A 19832-nucleotide genomic window follows, 5' to 3' on the forward strand; every position below is an offset into this window, starting at 1 on the left:
TACGTAGTAGAACCGGTCCTGGAGCTGCGAGCCAAGTCGGGAGTGACACCCCGGATGTGGACTTCCTAGGGAAGGTAAAAACACATTCATGGGGTGTGTTATTTGTGGCGGTGCACAGTAGAGACCGGATGGAGTGCAATGCATCCGGGAGGACCTGCTGCCAGCGAGCGGCTGGGAGGTTCCTGCACCGTAGGGCCAGCTGGACAGCCCTCCAAACCGTCCCGTTCCCCTCTCGACCTGCCCGTTTCCCCGGGGGTTGTAGCTGGTCGTCCTGCTGGAGGCGATACCCCTGCTGAGCAGGAACTGACGCAGCTAATCGCTCATGAATGAGGATCCCCTGTCGCTGTAGATGTAGTCGGGAAAACCGAACAGAGCGAAGATGGAGTTGAGGGCCTTGATGACGGTGGCAGACGTCATATCCGGGCATGGGATGGCGAAGGGGAACCTGGAGAATTCATCGACCACACTGAGGATATATGTGTTACGGTTGGTGGAGGGGAGGGGCCCTTTGAAATCCACAGTGAGGCGTTCAAAGGGGCGGGACGCTTTCACCAGGCGCGCGCGGTCTGGCCGGTAGACGTGTGGCTTGCACTCCGCACAGACCTGGCAGTCTCTGGTGACTGTCTGTACTTTGGCAGAGTAGGGCAGATTGCGGGCTTTGACGAGGTGATACAACCGAGTGACCCCCGGATGGCAAAGGCTCTCGTGCAAGGCACGGAGCTGGTTCACTTGTGCACTGGCACATGTACCTCGGGAGAGGGCGTCTGGGGGCTCGTTGAGCTTGCCGGGGCGATACAAAATCTCGTAATTGTAGGTGGAGAGCTCAATTCTCCACCGCAAGATTTTATCATTTTTGATCTTGCCCCGCTGCGTGTTGTTGAACATGAAGGCTACCGACCGTTGGTCAGTGAGGAGAGTGAATCTCCTGCCGGCCAGGTAATGCCTCCAATGTCGCACCGCGTGAACCTCCTTTTCAACAGACGAATGTCGAATTTCAGAGGCATGGAGGGTGCGGGAAAAGAATGCCACGGGTCTGCCTGCCTGGTTTAGAGTGGCGGCAAGGGCGACATCTGAAGTGTCGCTCTCTACTTGAAAGGGCAGTGTCTCATCTACTGCGTGCATCCCGGCCTTGGCTATGTCTGCTCTAATACGGGCGAAGGCATGTTGTGCCTCGGCCATGAGGGGAAATTGAGTGGACTGTATAAGTGGGCGGGCCTTATAAGTATAAGTCCGCATAGTTTGGGACCCACTGGGCGTAGTAGGAGAAGAACCCAAGGCAGCATTTGACGGCCTTGGGGCAGTGGGGGAGAGGAAGCTCCATGAGGGGGCACATGCGGTCGGGGTCAGGCCCCAGGAGTCCGTTTTGGACTACGTAGCTGAGGATGGCTAGGCGGTTGGTGCTGAACACACATTTCTCCTTGTTGTAGGTGAGGTTGAGGAGTGAGGCGGTGTGGAGAAATTTGGCAAGGTTGGCATTGTGATCCTGCTGGTCATGGCCGCAGATGGTGACGTTGTCCAGGTATGGAGACGTGACCCGCAGTCCGTACCAGTCAACCATTCGGTCCATTTCTCTTTGGAATACAGAGACCCCGTTAGTGACGCCGAAGGGAACCCTAAGAAATTGATAGAGGCGACTGTCTGCCTCAAAGGCAGTGTATGGATGGTCCGATTTACGGATGGGGAGCTGGTGGTACGCGGATTTAAGGTCAATCGTTGAGAAGACCCGATATTGTGCAATCTGATTGACCATATCAGATATGCGAGGGAGGGGGTACGCGTCGAGCTGCGTGTACTGATTGATGGTCTGGCTGTAGTCCACGACCATCCTGTGTTTCTCCCCAGTTTTAACCACTACCACTTGGACTCTCCAGGGGCTGTTGCTGGCCTCGATAACACCCTCCCGAAGCAGCCGCTGGACTTCGGACCTGATGAAGGCCTTGTCCTGGGCGCTGTACCGTCTGCTCCTGGTGGCGACGGGCTTGCAATCCAGTTAGATTGGCAAAGAGGGAGGGAAGGTCAACCTTGAGGTTCGTGAGGCCGCAATAGTCCAGACCCAGCAATAGAGCAGCACAGAGGTTGGGGAGAACATAGAGGCGGAAACCGCTGAATTCCACACCTTGGACAGTGAGATTGACCACACAGAAACCTCGAATCGGGACAGAGTGGGACCCGGGGGCCAGGGAGATCCGTTGATTGGCGGGGTGGACCGTGAGTCCAGTAGGCAGGACGTCGCGTGGCCGTTGATTAGCACTGTCGTCGAAGCGGTGGCCAGGTTGTGAGGAAGGCACTGGTCCAGCGCATGGAGGCAAGCAGCGGGTGGTCGTCCGAGGAGTCAGATGGCGAGCGACGGCGACCCGGGTCCAGCGTTCCAGTCCCGAGGGGGAGACAAAATGGCGGCGATGGCGACGTCCGGAGAACCTGTGGGGGAGAAGATGGCAGCGTCCATGGTGCGCACGTTGTGGGGGCGGGGCAAGATGACAGCACCCACGGGCCGCACATGGACCTGGGGAAGAAGATGGTGGTGCCCACTGGTCGCACGTGGCCCCGGGAGCAGAAGATGGCGGCGCCCATTGTGCGATCGGCTGGGGGAAGGGAGCGAATTCGGGCGCGATAGCGGCAACTGCGCGGGCCTGGCACACCGCTGCAAAGTGCCCTTCTAACTGCAGGATTTGCAGGTGGCAGCGCGGGCTGGGCAGTGCTGGCGGGGTTGCTTCTGTTGGCCGCTGAAGTAGCAGCGGGGACCACCAGAGTGCATGGTGTGGCGGGCAGCGCAAGCATATTGAGCAGGAGTGGCCCTAGTCGGGGGGTGGGGGGGTCGTTTTAGGGGTCCAAGAGGAGCAGGAGGGGTGGGCCACGCGGCGAGTGGGGTAGGACTGGGCGTTGCAAGATGCGACCATCATGGAGAGCGCTAAAGCTTTCGACTGCGCTAGGTCGAGCGTGGCCCATTCCAGCCGTCATTGTCGGATGGGGTCCGACGCAATCCCCGTCACGAATGCGTCACGCATGAGGAGATTGGAATGTTCCGTGGCCGTGATGGCCTGACAGTCAGTCCCGTATGAGTGGGATAAGAGCCCGCCAAAGGTCTTCGATCGACTCACCAGGTAGTTGTACGCGAGTGGCGAGTACATGCCTTGCGAAGAGTGTTCGTCTTCTGACCGTAGTTCTCTTTAAGGAGTGCCATGGCGTCTGCGTAATTTGGGGTGTCCTGGATCAGCGGGAACACGCTGGAGCTCAACCTGGAGTATAGAACTTGGATCTTCTGGGCATCCGTCGGCACGGGGTTCGGAGCGTTGATGTAGGCCTCAAAGCAAGCCAACCAGTGATTAAAGTCCTTTCTGGCGTCTGGCGAGTGCGGATCCAGCTGCAGGCGATCTGGTTTGATCCTGATGTCCATAATGCAGAAAATCTGACTGTAATAAGTTGATGCACTATCAATTGAACGAAAGACTCGGATTGGTACAACAGAGGCTTTATTACTGTCAGATGCGTGGCCTCCTACTGCAGCAGGCTGAATGGCTGATCAGGAGGAGTCATGCATATTTATACGGCTCCTTGTGGGCGGAGCTAGACGGCAGGGGCTACCGGTGAACCTGTAGTATAGGTACTACCGTACATCCCCTAATACAGGTGCACACAGTTAACACAGTGGATCACCACAACCTTCTTGCGGCACTGGAGGTCAGTCCTCCTGGTCATGCTGCCCGAGCTGACAGCTGACGCCACTTTGTCCCAGGCAGCACTGGCTGCTCTGTGGCTCACCCTCCAGGACCCTCGTGGGAACAGGACATCCCTCCAGGCCTCCATCACATCCAGGAGTGTCCCTAGGTCCCCGTCTCCAAATCTTGGGGCTGGTTATCTCGGTGCTGAGTGGGGTTCCTCATGCAAGTACCCTCTTTCCGGAGGGGACAGAATGTTGGCGCAGTGGTTAGCATGCTATCTCACGGCGCCGAGGATCTAGGTTTAATCCTGGACCCGGGTCACTGTCCGTGTGGAGTTTGCACATTCCCCCCATGTCTGCGTGGGTCTCACCCCCACAACCCAAAGATGTGCAGGGTAGGTGGATTGGCAAGCCATGCTAAATTGCCCCTTAATTGTAAAAAAAAATGATTTGGGTACTTTAAATTTATATTTAAAAAAAGGAAATCTTTCCAGAGAATCATGCCCTCAATGTCCTTGCATTAGAAGAATCCCTAATTATTCAACAACGTGAGTGTTGATAACAAATTATAAGTTCAGCATTGTAAAACTTACACTACATACTAACCATCAGCTTTCATTTTATCAGCTTGTCAGTGTTTTACAAGAGAAATAACTATTTGCTTTACTGGCATTGCAAGTTGTCAATATCAACTAATTATATTATTTGGAATACAAACAGAAAATGCAGGAAATACTCAGCAGGTCTGCATCTGTGTAAAGAAACCTCCGAAGTTGCATGGCTGAAGTTCAGGGTTCTGAAAGAGTGTTTGGATAAGCTCTTAGAAAGTGTGCCTACTAGATGGGGTGGTGGTGTAATGGCCTATCATTCCTCTGGTGTTTCCTGGTTAACCTAGCTTCCCTTAGACTCCTGGCTCCTCTTCTTCCTCCTCCATTTGTGTCATGTAAAGTATGATTCCCACTGGTAACAAGTACTAGCTCAACAACTGTGTTGAAATATTGTACCTGCCAAAAGTATTGCAAAGGTACAGGCGGATGGTGATGCTAAATTGCCTCTTAATGTCGAAAGATGTGTAGGTTAGGTCAGTTTTTCAAACTTTTTTTCCGGGGACGTGGCCAACCTTTGGGATCCACGCCGGCCAGCTTTCGGGACCCACGCCAGCCGGCCTTCGTGACCCACGCTGGCCGGCCTTCGCGACCCACCATTTTCTCTTACCTTGTTTGCTGCTGACAAAATTGAGGAATCGCAATTGCGCCCAAAGCACGTGAAGGTGACATTCGGGGGCCGTGACCTGTTCTCTGCCTCCCTCAGGCAGGAAGATTACATAGAATTTTTTTAAAAAATCTTCTGCGTCTCCGATTGGACAAATTTGCGGTCTTCAGCCGCAGCAGCTGGCTTTTATATTCAATTTTTATTTAATTTTTGTAAATTGTAACAATGTTGTTGCAAAGCACGTTTAATCAAAGAGACCACAGCCCATGTCATCGTCAGACTCTTCAGATTCTTCCTGTTTCTTCTCTTCCTTTTTCTCTTCAGCATCAACATGGGCAGCGGTGGAAACAACTGCTGCAGTAGCTGGGGTACGATGACCAGCACCAACGTTGCAGATCGGACTATTGACGTCAATATTAGCCAATGCCTTGGCAAACAGACTGGGCCAGAAAGGCTCAATGTTCACACCAGCTGTTTTAATCAGGGCATTGAGTTTGTCTTCGGTGATAGTGACCTCGTCGTCGTGCAGGATGAGCGCGCTGTAGATACAGGCGAGTTCCGAGGTGGAGGCCATGGCGCTGGATCTCTGCTGGTGGGTCCGATGGTGCTAATCGCCGGGGGGCAAACTCAGCATTAGCTTCATTCAGAGCACTTCTGAAACGGGCAGTGCAAGCAGCATTCAGCTTTTAACTATGTCGGCGGTGAGCGGCCTTTTTAGCATATAAAAAAAATGCGGCCGCACTGCGCATGTGTGCCCGATCATCGGTGCACAAAACCCTGCGCATGCAGGGTTATATGGTAAAAAGGCCGCTCACAGCCAGTATACTTAAAAGCCGGCTGTTGCGCGTGAATGTGCACAATCGGGAGCACACCGACGGTCGGCTCCGCGACGCTCCCGACACACGCCCACGACCCACCCGACTTCGAAGATCACTGGGTTAGGTGGTGTTACAGGGATAGGGCAGGGGAGTGGGCCTAGGTAGGGTGCATTGTCAGAGGGTCGGTGCAGACTTGATGGGCCAAGTGGCCTCCTTCTGCACTGAGGGGATTCTATGAAAAACAATTTAGGTGAAGGCATCGTAAGTACAACAATAAACATTTCATTAGCTGCAGTAAGTCGCAAGATATGGCTAAAAGTATCAACGGGCAATTTAAGTGAGCCTTTAGCCAAATGCTTCTGTCCTGATGAATAGGTCCTGGCAAACAAAGGCTTTTAAACTGTGGTTTAAAGGGCACACGGAAAGACAGAGTTAAGATACGTAATGTCATTCCAGCCTAATTCTGTTGATCACACATGGCCGGACCGACATTCAGCTCTCACTGAAACTCTATGGAATTTATGCCTTGCCCAGGTATTCTGCAGCACGAACCCCAAGTGTTCATTATCCATGGATAGGGTGGAGGTGTGGACCTTGTGTAGGGTGCTCTTTCCTAGAGCCGGTGCAGACTCGATGGGCCAAATGGCCTCCTTCTGCACTGTAAATTCTATGATCTATGTCAGAAACTTCTGATTTTACTGGGCTCATCCACCCTTAAAGACCATGTGCGGGATTCTCCCTTCTGATGGCAGAGTGTTGACGCCATCGTAAAAACTGGAGAGTTTAGCGACGGCGTCATTGGACCGCTAAGTGTAGCGATCCTCTGCCCTACCAGAGGCCAGTACTGCACGGGAGCGACCCACAGCACTCCAGCTGCATCAAATGGGTGCCGCAGGTCCACGCAAGCGTTGTAGCTTCCTTCTCCGCGCCGGCCCCGATGCAACATGGCGTAGGACTACAGGGGCCGCCGCGGAGTAAAAGAGGCCCCCACCAGGAGAGGCCGGATCGCCGATCAGTAGGCCCTGATTGCGGGCCAGGCCACGGTGGAGGCCCCCCTGGGGTCGGAACCCCCCCCCCCCCCCCCCCCTCCAGATCACCCCCAACAGGATGGTTGCCGAGCTCCCGGCGGGTAAGACCAGATGTGAATGGTGGCGGCGGGACTCGGGCAATTTAGTGGCCTCTCGGCCCATACTGGGCAGAGAAACCCGGGGGGGGGGCTGACTGGCGGCGCGGCGATTCTCCGGTGACCCATAAGACATAGAAGCAGAATTAGGCCGCTCGGCCCATCGGGTCTGCTCCGCCATTCAATCATGCCTGGTATTTTTCTCATCGCCATTCTCCTGCCTTCTCCCCATAACCCCTGATCCCCTTATTAATCAAGAACCTATCTAGCTCTGTCTTAAAGACACTCAGTGTCTTAGTGACTCAGTGATTTGGCAAATGAAATTAAAATACTAGTAATTTCCAAATGGGGTCAGCAATCATGGACAGGAACTCTAGCAGGTTTTTGTGGAGCTTGGGCTACTGAGGCCAACTTAAGTGTTCCAATTGTAAAGCCCATGAAGAGTAACTAATTTATCACCAACCAGTGATATAACTCAGGACCTTCATAAACTGTAAGCTACTTACACAGTAGATTATCAGGGGAGATTTCCTTAAATATATTTATAAAGCTTTTGAAACAAGCAACAATAAATGCGGGATGCTGCTACTTGAAACACTTCCTATGTAATTCTATTTGGCAAATACATAATTTAAAAATAAATCTGCTTTTGAGAGACCTATTATAAGATAATTCTTAATATGGCTGCAGGTGTGGGCACTTATTGTAATTTTATTCTTACTCTACCAAAACACAAAGTTTAAGTGGCTGTCATGATTCATAGAGAGGTTGTCAGAAACGTGGAAGCCCCTCTGCAATTTCCTTTGTTTGTTGGAGCCAACAGATTTGACTTGTTCTTCAATTGATAAGAAAAAAAAGGACTGGTCATGGTTTCAAACAGGATGGAAAACAACCCAGAACAATAAAGACTAATTTATTTTTGTAGAACAGATTGCTGGTGCACGTAATCTTGAGAAAATTGTTAAGGTAATATCTTTCTCAGCCTTTATTCATAACACCAGTCTTGGTACTTAACAGACAGTAAATCCTTTCCTATTCTCTGGTTCGAAGGACTTTGTTAAAATGAAACGGTTTGGGGTGCAATTTAACGGCCTCGTCGCCCCCAACATGGTGACGTGATAGAACATAGAACATAGAACAGTACAGCACAGAACAGGCCCTTCGGCCCTCGATGTTGTGCTGAGCAATGATCACCCTATTCAAACCCACGTATCCACCCTATACCCGTAACCCAACAACCCCCCCCTAACCTTACTTTTATTAGGACACTACGGGCAATTTAGCATGGCCAATCCACCTAACCTGCACATCTTTGGACTGTGGGAGGAAACCGGAGCACCCGGAGGAAACCCACGCACACAGGGGGAGGACGTGCAGACTCCACACTGAGGCCGATGAATCTCACTAGGCCTCTCACTAGAATTTCATTTTAAATAAACCGTACGGCTCATTTAAATATGCAGCGCCATATCCTCCTGGGGCCTGGGAAGTAACGTCTCGTCAGTGAGGCATGGACCAGGCTCCGTTTAGTACTGTTCCACACAATCGTAGACCAGGCCTAATGGCACCGGAGGTGCCTTCCAAGTCTTTGGAGATCCCTGGATGGTTGGGGATGGGGCAGAGTGGCTCCCTGGCTCTCCATCTGGCACCTGTGTAGCTTGGCATTGCCAGCCTGGCACCTTGGCACTGCCACCCTGGGACTGCCAGGGTGCCTGGGTAGCACAGCCAAGGATCTGGGCCTGAAAGGGGGATTGGGTGGGTGAAGGGTGGGGGTCATGAAAAGGGAGGGGCCTAAAAGGGGATGGGGAGGCCTGAAAAGGGAAGGGCCCTCAGTGACCCCATAGTGCGGTGGGGGGTGTTATGGGTAATGTCCGGGGAAGCCTCAAGCTCACTTAGAGATTGGGGGACCGTTTCAAAATAGTGCCCCGATCGCTGAGGAGCCGGTTCAGCTCCCCAGTGTTGAAATGTTGAAAGAATTTCCAAGTGTGGGCTTGACCGGGGAAAAACTCCTCAAGGCCCAAGAAAATGACTAAGTGTGGCTGAATAGCAGTGTGGATCTCACTCAGAAAGCCAGCGATAAACACCGCCCCAAAAACACCCACAATGATACATAGGGCGCAATTCACCGGAAAGATTTCTTTTTTAAAAAAAATAATTTTTATTGAAAATTTTGTATTTATACAACAACATCGAACCATAATAAAATACCAGCAATAACAATAATAATAGCAATCATAAACATTCGCCCCTCCTCAATGAACAACACAACATATTAACAACAACTTAAATTAACACGATGTTAAGTTATATAACCATAGGAAAAAAAATAGAAACTACAGTAAGGAACATCCCCCCCCCCCCCCCCCCCCCCCCGGTTGCTGCTGCTATTGACCAAGGTACCCATCTTTGAACCAGGAAGTCCAGAAAAGGCTGCCGCCGTTTATAGAACCCTTGTATTGATCCTCTCAGGGCAAATTTGACCTTTCCAATTTTATAAATCCCGCCATGTCACTGATCCAGGTCTCCACACTTGGGGGCCTTGCATCCTTCTATTGTAACAGAATCCTTCGACGGGCTACTAGGGACGCAAAGGCCAGGACACCGGCCTCTTTCGCCTCCTGCACTCCCGGCTCTACCGCAACTCCAAAAATCGCGAGTCCCCACCCTGGTTTGACCTTGGATCCAACCACCCTCGACACCGTCCCCGCCACCCCCTTCCAGAATTCTTCCAGTGCTGGGCATGCCCAGAACATATGGGCCTGGTTCGCAGGACTCCCCGAACATCTGGTGCACCTGTCCTCACCCCCGAAGAACCTACTCATCCTAGTCCCGGACATGTGGGCCCGGTGCAGCACCTTAAATTGGATGAGACTAAGCCTCGCACATGAGGAGGAAGAGTTGACTCTCTCCAAGGCATCCGCCCAAGTCCCGTCCTCCATCTGCTCCCCGAGTTCCTCCTCCCATTTAGCCTTCAGTTCCTCCACTGACGACTCCTCCACCTCCTGCATTACCTTATAAATGTCAGACGCCTTCCCCTCTCCGACCCACACCCCCGAAAGCACTCTGTCCATCGCCCCCGGCGAGGGCAGCAAAGGGAATTCCTCTACCTGTCGCCTAGCAAACGCCTTTACCTGCAAGTATCTGAACATGTTCCCTTGGGGGAGCCCAAATTTATCTTCCAGTTCCCCCAGGCCCGCAAACCTCCCGCCAATAAACAGGTCCCTCAATTTACTGATGCCCGCCCTTTGCCACCCCCTAAATCCCCCATCCTTGTTCCCCGGGATGAACCGATGATTTCCACCTAATGGAGCCTCCATCGATCCCCCTGTTTCCCCCCTATGCCGTTTCCACTGTCCCCAGATTATTAGGCTCGCCGCCACCACCGGGCACGTGGTATACCTCTTAGGAAAGAGCGGCAATGGCGCCGTTGCCAAGGCACCCAGACTCGTACCTCTACATGACGCCATCTCCATTCTTTTCCACCCCCCCCCCAAATCACCCATTTACGCACCATTGACACACTGGTCGCCCAATAGTACCCCAAAAGGTTGGGCACGCCAGCCCGCCTCTATCCCTCCCTCGCTCCAGGAAAACCCTCTTCACTCTCGGAGTCCCATGTGCCCACACAAAGCTCAAAATACTGCTAGTCACCCTCCTAAAGAAGGCCCTGGGGATGAAGATGGGCAGGCACTGAAAGAGGAACAAGAACCTCGGAAGCACCGTCATTTTGACGGACTGCACCCCCCCCCCGCCAACGACAATGGCAGCATATCCCACCTCTTGAACTCCTCCTCCATCTGATCCACAAGCCTGGTGAAATTATGCTTGTGAAGAGTCCCCCAGTCCCTGGCCACCTGCACCCCCAGTACCTAAAACTTTCCCCTGCCCTCCTAAGCGGGAGCCTACCAATTCCTTCCTCCTGGTTCGAGTATAGTTCGAGTACATTAGATGGGTCGTTCTTTGTACAATGTGTGCAGGAGGGTTTCCTGACACAATATGTTGACAGGCCAACAAGAGGCGGGGCCACATTGGATTTGGTTTTGGGTAATGAACCAGGCCAGGTGTTAGATCTGGAGGTAGGTGAGCACTTTGGAAACAGTGACCACAATTCGGTGACCTTTACGTTAGTGATGGAAAGGGATAAGTATACCCCGCAGGGCAAGAGTTATAGCTGGGGGAAGGGCAATTATGATGCCATTAGACATGACTTAGGATGTGTAGGTTGGAGAAGTAGGCTGCAAGGGTTGGGCACACTGGATATGTGGAGCTTGTTCAAGGAACAGCTATTGCATGTTCTTGATAAGTACGTACCAGTCAGGCAGGGAGGAAGGGGTCGAGCGAGGGAACCGTGGTTTACCAAAGAAGTGGAATCTCTTGTTAAGAGGAAGAAGGAGGCCTATGTGAAGATGAGGCGTGAAGTTTCAGTTGGGGCGCTTGATAGTTACAAAGAAGCGAGGAAGGATCTAAAGAGAGAGCTAAGACGAGCAAGGAGGGGACATGAGAAGTCTTTGGCAGGTAGGATCAAGGAAAACCCAAAAGCTTTCTATAGGTATGTCAGGAATAAAAGAATGACTAGGGTAAGAGTAGGGCCAGTCAAGGACAGTGGTGGGAAGTTGTGTGTGGAGGCTGAGGAGATAAGCGAGATACTAAATGAATACTTTTCGTCAGTATTCACTCAGGAAAAAGATAATATTGTGGAGGAGAATGCTGAGACCCAGGATATTAGAATAGATGGCATTGAGGTGCGTAGGGAAGACGTGTTGGCAATTCTGGACAAGGTGAAAATAGATAAGTCCCCGGGGCCTGATGGGATTTATCCTAGGATTCTCTGGGAAGCCAGGGAAGAGATTGCTGAGCCTTTGGCTTTGATTTTTAGGTCATCATTGGCTACAGGAATAGTGCCAGAGGACTGGAGGATAGCAAATGTGGTCCCTTTGTTCAAGAAGGGGAGGAGAGATAACCCCGGTAACTATAGGCCGGTGAGCCTAACGTCTGTGGTGGGTAAAGTCTTGGAGAGGATTATAAAAGATACGATTTATAATCATCTAGATAGGAATAATATGATTCTAGATATGAATAATATGATTAGGGATAGTCAGCATGGTTTTGTGAAGGGTAGGTCATGCCTCACAAACCTTATCGAGTTCTTTGAGAAGGTGACTGAACAGGTGGACGAGGGTAAAGCAGTTGATGTGGTGTATATGGATTTCAGTAAAGCGTTTGATAAGGTTCCCCACGGTCGGCTATTGCAGAAAATACGGAGGCTGGGGATTGAGGGTGATTTAGAGATGTGGATCAGAAATTGGCTAGTTGAAAGAAGACAGAGAGTGGTAGTTGATGGGAAACGTTCAGAATGGAGTTCAGTTACGAGTGGCGTACCACAAGGATCTGTTCTGGGGCCGTTGCTGTTTGTCGTTTTATAAATGACCTAGAGGAGGGCGCAGAAGGATGGGTGAGTAAATTTGCAGACGACACTAAAGTCGGTGGAGTTGTAGACAGTGCGGAAGGATGTTGCAGGTTACAGAGGGACATAGATAAGCTGCAGAGCTGGGCTGAGAGGTGGCAAATGGAGTTTAATGTGGAGAAGTGTGAGGTGATTCACTTTGGAAAGAATAACAGGAATGCGGAATATTTGGCTAATGGTAAAATTCTTGGTAGTGTGGATGAGCAGAGGGATCTCGGTGTCCATGTACATAGATCTCTGAAAGATGCCACCCAGATTGATAGGGTTGTGAAGAAGGCTTATGGTGTGATGGCCTTTATTGGTAGAGGGATTGAGTTCCGGAGCCATGAGGTCATGTTGCAGTTGTACAAAACTCTAGTACGGCCGCATTTGGAGTATTGCGTACAGTTCTGGTCGCCTCATTATAGGAAGGACGTGGAAGCTTTGGAACGGGTGCAGAGGAGATTTACCAGGATGTTGCCTGGTATGGAGGGAAAATCTTATGAGGAAAGGCTGATGGACTTGAGGTTGTTTTCGTTAGAGAGAAGAAGGTTAAGAGGTGACTTAATAGAGGCATACAAAATGATCAGAGGGTTAGATAGGGTGGACAGTGAGAGCCTTCTCCCGCGGATGGAGGTGGCTAGCACGAGGGGACATAGCCTTAAATTGAGGGGTAATAGATATAGGACAGAGGTCAGAGGTGGGTTTTTTACGCAAAGAGCGGTGAGGCCGTGGAATGCCCTACCTGCAACAGTAGTGAACTCGCCAACATTGAGGGCATTTAAAAGTTTATTGGATAAGCATATGGATGATAAGGGGATAGTGTAGGTTAGATGGCCTTTACTTTTTTTCTATGTCGGTGCAACATCGAGGGCCGAAGTGCCTGTACTGCGCTGTATCGTTCTATGTTCTATGTTCTATGGTCTCCAGGGTGCGCCACAAACACCTCACTCTTGCCTAGATTTAGTTTATAGCCTGAAAAGGTTCCAAACTCAGCTACCAGCTCCATCACCCCCGGCATCCCTCCCACCGGGTCCGCCACATACAGTAACAGGTCATCGGCATACAACGACACCCTATGTTCCTCCCCACCTCGCACCAAACCTCTCCACCTCCCTGAATCCCTCAACGCCATCGCCAACGGCTCGATTGCCAATGCAAACAACAAGGGGGACAGGGGGCAACCCTGCCTGGTCCCTCGGTAAAGCCGGAAGTACTCCGACCTCCTCCCATTCGTGGCCACACACACCATCGGGGCCTCATATAGCAGCCTCACCCATCTAATAAACCCTTCACCAAATCCAAACCTCCCCAACACCTCCCATAAGTACCCCCACTCCACTCTATCGAAGGCCTTCTCCGCATCCAGCGCCACTCCGGAAAGATTTCTAAGTATGATAGTGAGCGGAAACTGCCGTGAGCTTCCCGGCACTCGGCCCAGCAAGGCTATTCAATGCTAACTGGTCCATTTAACGAAGTCCCACGGGTTTCACGCTGCAAATGAAGGCTTTCCATCTTATTCGCCGGCATGCCGCTCGTCAGTCCCCCCGCTAACAAGGTTGAACAGGGGACTTCTGGTGATGACGGGCTGGATTCTCTGTTCTGGAAACTAAGTCCTACGCTGCGTGGAAACGCCAGGAAAATTGAGTAAAATGGTCACCAATTCCCTGTTCTGAAGGGACAAACAGCCAGGCAGCGTAGAGTTCCCACCTCTAGCTGCCGATATGGCCTGGAGAGTGGCCGGTTCAATGGCCGTGCATGCGTACGCCGGCAGCCTGCAGCGGCCGCGCTGTGCTTCATGGCAGACGCAACCCGCGGACCTGGTTCGCGTAATAGACCCCCCCTTCGGCCGGCTTGTGTGCCCTGGACCGCCCCACCACAGTGCCCCCAGCCTCGAATATGTCCCCCCCTGCCCGTGTGGATCGGCCCTCCCCTTGCTGTGGCGGCGCTGGACTGAGTCTGCAGCCGCCATGCTGAGTTCCCGACAGGTGAGACCACACGTGTCCCACGCTGTCGGGAATGGAGCATCGTGGGACAGGCCTCAGCTAACCTTCGGATGCTGTTCCGGGGGCGGAGCTTCACGAAAGTGCCGCTGCCCCCCCCCCCCCCCCCCTCAATTTTGGCGTCATTGGGGATTCTCCGCCCCGTCGCCGAATGCGATTTCGATGTCAGGGATCGGAGAATCCAGCCCAACATGTAGGTGGAGGTCGCACAATGGGAAGATCCTGCTCAAGGTTTTGGCTTTTTTATTCTGGCACAGGAGCCTTTTTATTTTCACCTGATCACAAACAAGTTTGGGGGGAGTGGGGGGAATACGAATGAGGGGGCGAGCTACTCCATCTGGGCCCGGAATTACACTGGGGTGGGGGGCACTTGATATGTGCTCAGAGGAGGGGGGCAGAGGAGAAAAGAGCTCCCCTCAACTCGCTCCTTCTCCTCCTGGTTAAATAGACAGCAGGGGTAGAGGGTGGGTGGGAGGGGGTTAGAGGGGTGGGCTGGAGTAATGTACTGGATGACGATGATTACGGTAATTAAATAAAGGTCTGTGGAAGAGGAGGACATGGGACTGGCCGCACCCTCTCTCCCCGGTTTGCCGAGGAGCTGGGGTGGGTGGGTGGGGAGGGTCAGCCCTCCCTCTCCAAAGGCGGGGTGGGGGGTCTCGTTCTGGGGGGTCACAAGCTGGGACCGGTGGTATGCAGTTTCGGTCGGGCGGGTTGGGGGTGTGTGGGGGGAGGGAGGGAGTCAGTCTCAAGCCGCCAGTTACTTCATTTGAGTGACCAGGCAGGGCAGCATGTGGCGCAGTGGTTAGCACTGGGACTGCGGCGCTGAGGACCCGGGTTTGAATCCCGGCCCTGGGTCACTGTCCGTGTGGAGTTTGCACATTCTCCCCATGTCTGCGTGGGTTTCACCCCCACAACCCAAAGATGTGCAGGTTAGGTGGATTGGCCACGCTAAATTGCCACTTAATTGGAAAAAAATAATTGGCTACTCTAAATTTATTTTAAAAAAATAAAATTTGAGTGACCAGGCTGATGAAGTTCTCATGAACGACCACCAAATTGTCCCTCATGGTCTTCTGCACCTGCGTCAAGAGAGTGGAGTTTTCCTTCATGCTATTTGCAATTGTCTGCTTTGTGCTGTCCATGTGGGTTAACAGCCGCCCAAACTGCATCGTTTGTTCACGAAGGTCCTTCACGGCCACCAGCCTCTCCACAACCTGTGGCAGGGTGGTGGCCAGGGCGTCCCACTTCTGCGCGAGGTCGTAGAGCTGGGCCACCTTGCTCTGAGTCTCCGCTTCCTCATTCGCTGCCTTGTGTTTAGCAACCTCATTCAGCTTGGCCAGCACGCTCTGCAGTAGGGCTTCCACCAGGTCCAGCGTCACCGGGTCCAGGGTGCTTACTTTGCTCTGCGGAACCTCCAAGGTGCCCATCAGACACGTTCCCTGCAGTCCGATGCTCAGTGAGTTTTGTCTCTCGGAGTCGGTCCTCACCGCTGCCTCGAGGTCCACAAGTCGCTTCTCTAGTTCCACTACCTTCGCTGTCTGGGTGAACCAGGTCTGCTCTGGCCAGTAGTACAGCTCGTAGGTGATGGCGTTGCTTTTTCCGGCATTGCCAGGGAATCTGCCCGCTGGCTGCGCGGGTCCTTTTCCGCTCTTGGCGAGGTTGAGTTGGGAGAACAGGCACTTGACCAGCGCACCCTCCGGATCCGTCAGGTCAATGGTGGCGTTGGGGTCCAGCACCTTCTCCAGCTGCAAGGTGACCAGGTGCTGCTTCAGGCTGGCCATCTGGTTGGCGAGTGCCACAGGAATCAGCTTCTCCTCGGAGGCAGACTCCTTCATCGAGTTCTTAATCTGCTACACTTCCTTGGAGAGCTCCTTCATCTCGTGGAGGAGGCGCTGGTATTTCTGCTTGAATCTCATAATCAGCAGATTCGTAACCAGTTTTCCTGGCCTTGCTTCTCTGATCGGAGACGTCGATGTCTTTGGTGCTGACACGTTTGTCTTTAAACTTGTTGTACGAAGCACTGGTATTCACGATTCGTTTCGAACTGCGCCTGGTCATCTCGGGCAGGTCACTGGTTTCATAGACGTCGGGCTCGTTGAAGGCGATGCCCGGCAGATTGGTGTACTTGGGATCCGCCCTTCGGTACCTGGAGCCGCGTCTTGGGGTTTAAAAATGGGCCGATTAATAATAAACCCACCTCTCTCCATGCTGCTGGTCTCGTTCCTCCCTCAGCTCGGCATCGCAGCAAAATCGAGGTTTTGGCTTTTTGAACTTTAATGCCCGATCCCAGGGGCAATTTTTGATTAAGTCGGTGTGGGAAGATATTAGACAGGAGTGTGATGTCATAGACCCAGAAGAGGAACAGCGGAAAGAAGGGGGAGAACGAAAACCCATCATCGAGTGAGTTGCAATCTCAGGCAGGAAAAATGATAGTGGGGGAAGGAGCACAATGTGACGCCGCTTCACTCATGGTGGAATCTCTGATCAAAGAGATGTCCGGAGAATTTGAAAGGCTGTTCGCCAAACATATGGAGGTGATGCGAAGGGAAATGATGACTGTGATGAAAACATGGGTGGAGAAGCTGATTGCCCGAGTAAAGGACACTGTGTCGAAGAATGCGGCCGAGATAAGAGAGCAAGAAGAGAAGTTGAAAGAGATAGAGGAATCTACGTCACAGTACAGCAACTAGATCACTTTGATGGGGGAGGCGTTGCGGAGGGTGGTGGAGGTGAATAAAGGGCTCAAAGCTAAGGTAGAGGACCTGGAGAACAGGTGAAGTAGGCAAAACCTTGCCGGAGGGGTTGGTCTAGTGCCTGCTCACCCAACTCAACCTCGCCAAGAGCGGGAAAGGACGACCAAATACTTTGCAAAGGTGCTGCCGGAGTTGATGGGGAGGCGGAAGAACCCTCTCGATATGAGCTGTACAGGACACATTGGTCGCTAAATCTGAAAGCGAATGAACCATCAAGAGCAGTTATACTTTGCTTCCATAAGTATCGTACCAAGGAAAAGGTCCTACTTTGGGCGAAGCAAAGGCGAGAAGTGAAGTGGGAGGGTGCAGGTATACAAATTTACCAAGATTTGATGATGGATTTGGCGAGAAGGCCTTTGGCTGGGTGAAGGTGGCACTCGAAACAAAGCCGTGCAGTTTGGAGTGGTCTATCCCGCGAAGTCGAGGGTAACATACAACTCGAAGGATTTCTACTTTAGAACGGTGGAGGCAGCGGAGGTTTTCGTGAAGGTCGAAGGATTGGGCCTGAAATGAGAGATGGGACTGGAAATGAGATCTGGATTGAGGGGACGGGTTCTGAGCTTAATCTTTGTTTTTTCGTTTTTAGGGTTTTACATTTGTGCATTGTGTGGTGGGAAAGTAGGGGTCTTGGGGTTGGTTGAATGTGGTAGGGTAGTCTAGCTGTGTTTATAATTTTTGTTATAAGTACTTTGGGCTTGGAGGATATGTGCTCTAGCTTTGGTGAGGGTGGTTGTTTTCTTTTTGTGTTCCTGGGACTGGGAGGAGGGGTTTCGAGTAGGGGCCCCGCACAAGCGAGTAGAGTTTGGCTAGTGAATGGGAGTGTGGTTTGGCTAGTGAACGGGGGGGAGGGGCTGTGGCTGTTGGAGGCTGGTTGGGCAGGTTGCGGTGGGCCTGGGAGGTGTGAAAGTTGGCGGGGGGGGGGGGGAGTTAAAGTGGGTAAGGGGGTTGGTAAGGGGAAGTAGCTGTTGCTTTTTGGGGGGGTGGGTAAGGGTTTCGACGGTAACTAAATGATGGGGCGGGTTTGGCCTAAGAGGCAGGACCCAGGGTTATGATGATGGCGGATAGGAAGGGCGGGGGAGGGGGGGGGGGGCACATCTGAGGGTGAAAGATCAGGTGAGGCGTAGGAAGGTCTGGGTGAGTCAGGTATGCCACTCGGGGTTTGACCGTAGGGCTTGGGGTGTGGCGGTACTGGTAGGTAAGAGGGTATGGTTTCAGATGGAGAAGGTGGTGGGGGACCAGGGGGGTAGGTATGTAGTAGTGACGGGTGACTGGAGGGTAGGTTGGTGGCATTAGTGAACAAATACGGCCCCAACTGGGATGATGCGGGGTTTGCAAAGGCAGCGATGGGTGCTATCCCGGACCTGGATAACCATGAGCTGATAGGAGGGAGAGATTGGCCCATGGTGTTGGAGCAGAAGGTGGACAAGTCCCAGCCCTGCTCGCTGTCCCAATCTGGTGCACAAAAGCGTTGGCTGGGCTTATGGGGGAGCTAGGAAGAGTAGATAGGTGGAGGTTCCTACATCCAGTGGCATAGGAGAATTCTTTTTTCTCTCTGGTACACAAGGTGCATGCAAGAATTGACTTCTTCGTGGTGGGAAAGACGCTATTAGCTGGGATTCAGAGATCTGAGTACTCAGCAATCACGATTTTGGATCATGCCCCACACTGGATGAATAGGAAAAGGGGGCTGCTCAGAGGCCGGGGTGGAGAATAGATGTGGGGTTACTAGCAGACCAGGAGTTTCTCTGAGAAGATTGGGAAGATGATCGAGGAGTATGCGAAGTTTAATTGTACGAGGGAGGCCTCGCAATCGGGGTCTGGGAGGTGTTGAAGGCGGTAGTAATGGGGGAGGTGATTTTGTTTAAGGTTAAGGTAGACAGGGTGGAGAGGGAAAAACACCAAAGACTAATAGAGGAGATTGTGGAGGTAGATGGGAGGAATGCTGAGGGCACGGACCCGGGTCTCCTGGTTAAGACGAAGGAGCTACAAGTGAGGTTCGATCAACTGTCCACGGGGAAAACGGTACGTCAGCTGAGAAAGGCGAAGGGGGTGGTATATGAGTATGGCAAGAAGGCAGGACACATGCTGGCCGGCCAACTTCAGAGGGAGACAGTGAAGAGGTAGATAGTTTGGATATGGAATAAGGCGGGGAAGTTGTTGGTGGATCCGGAGCAGATTAATGAAGTATTTGAAACATTTTATAGAGATCTATATAGGTGGGAGCCACCAGAGGAGGAACGGGCGATGAGGGAGTTCTTGAATGGATTAGAGTACCTGAGGTTGGGAGAGAAGGATAGGGCGGGCTTGGAAGGTCAGTGAGGGTGCAAGAGGTGAAGGAGGCAATTGGGAGGATGCAGGCAGGGAAAGTTGCGGGGCCCAACGGGTTCCCAGCCGAATTTTATATGAAATTTAAAGACAGGCTGGCTCCGCTGATGGTGAGCATGTGTGAAGACACCATGGACAAGGGTGTCTTACCACAAACGATGGGGCAGGCTTTCATCCTGTTGCTGCTAAAGAAAGATAAGAACCCGGTGGAGTGTGGGTTGTATAGACCCATTTCTCTGCTGATGTATATGCCAGAATATTGGCAAGAGTGTTCGCGTTAAAGCTGGAGGGATGTCTTCCAAAGGTGATCGGGGAGGATCAGACAGGGTTCGTTAAGGGAAGGCAGTTGTTCTAGAAAGTGAGTAGGTTGCTGAATGTGGTCCTCTCTCCAGCAGAGAGAAGGGAGATGGAAGTGGTGGTGGCTCTGGATGCAGAGAAGACATTCGATTGGGTAGAATAGGTTATCTATCTGATGGTGGTACTGGAGAAGTTTGGGA

The 19832-nt window shown here is 52.2% G+C and overlaps 3 protein-coding genes across 6 annotated transcripts in view; all 3 read right to left on the reverse strand.

Moving 5' to 3' along the window:
• morn2 (MORN repeat containing 2) overlaps nt 1-19832 on the reverse strand; it is an 83001-nt gene that overhangs the window by 14399 nt on the left and 48770 nt on the right. The gene's annotated exons all lie outside the window — the stretch shown is intronic.
• On the reverse strand, nt 5115-5478 carry LOC119970161 (60S acidic ribosomal protein P1-like). The gene has a single exon (XM_038804289.1). The coding sequence runs from the start codon at nt 5442-5444 to the stop codon at nt 5115-5117; it is 330 nt and encodes a 109-aa protein (XP_038660217.1). The 5' UTR covers nt 5445-5478.
• Nucleotides 15256-16603, reverse strand: dctn2 (dynactin 2 (p50)). Its single transcript, XM_038817653.1, is given in 3 exon segments — nt 15256-16165; nt 16167-16415; nt 16455-16603. Coding segments are annotated over 3 exon segments (1308 nt in total).

Source organism: Scyliorhinus canicula, chromosome 1 (assembly GCF_902713615.1).
Source record: "Scyliorhinus canicula chromosome 1, sScyCan1.1, whole genome shotgun sequence".
Classification (NCBI taxonomy): domain Eukaryota; kingdom Metazoa; phylum Chordata; class Chondrichthyes; order Carcharhiniformes; family Scyliorhinidae; genus Scyliorhinus; species Scyliorhinus canicula.